The 310-nt window shown below is 73.9% G+C and overlaps 1 protein-coding gene across 1 annotated transcript in view; it reads left to right on the top strand.

Annotated features, from left to right (window-relative positions):
* The window catches only part of LOC119593968 (serine/arginine repetitive matrix protein 2-like), a gene marked incomplete in the record, with an annotated part of 99,054 nt that overhangs the window by 91,440 nt on the left and 7,304 nt on the right, over nt 1–310 (top strand). Inside the window, 1 exon segment of the mRNA XM_037942989.1 lies at nt 1–310. Within this exon segment, the coding sequence (XP_037798917.1) occupies nt 1–310 (310 nt within the window).

Raw genomic sequence — 310 nt, 5'->3', positions numbered from 1 at the left:
CAGCGCGGGCGGCTCCTCCTGCCACGACGAGGCCTTCAGCGAGACCTGCAGCGACACCTTCCCCGCCAGCGACAGACACGACGACGCCGCGCCCCACCCGGGGGACGTCGTGCCCCCTCCCCCGCCCAGGGACCCCTCGCCCTCGGGGGAGTTCTCTCACAGCTGCTCGACGCCGCTCTCCTCGCCCTACGCCTCGCAGCCGCAGCCCCACAGCCCCGCGCAGCCCCGCCGGGAGCCTGCTCAGCCGGGCCTGCACCAGCCCAGGATCGTCGCCGACCACGTCATAAAGATGGACACGCGCGACCTGCAC

This window comes from Penaeus monodon, chromosome 33, assembly GCF_015228065.2.
Source record: "Penaeus monodon isolate SGIC_2016 chromosome 33, NSTDA_Pmon_1, whole genome shotgun sequence".
Classification (NCBI taxonomy): Eukaryota; Metazoa; Arthropoda; class Malacostraca; order Decapoda; family Penaeidae; genus Penaeus; species Penaeus monodon.
Note: the sequence above shows the minus strand (reverse complement) of the source record. Positions and strands in the feature narration are given on the sequence as shown.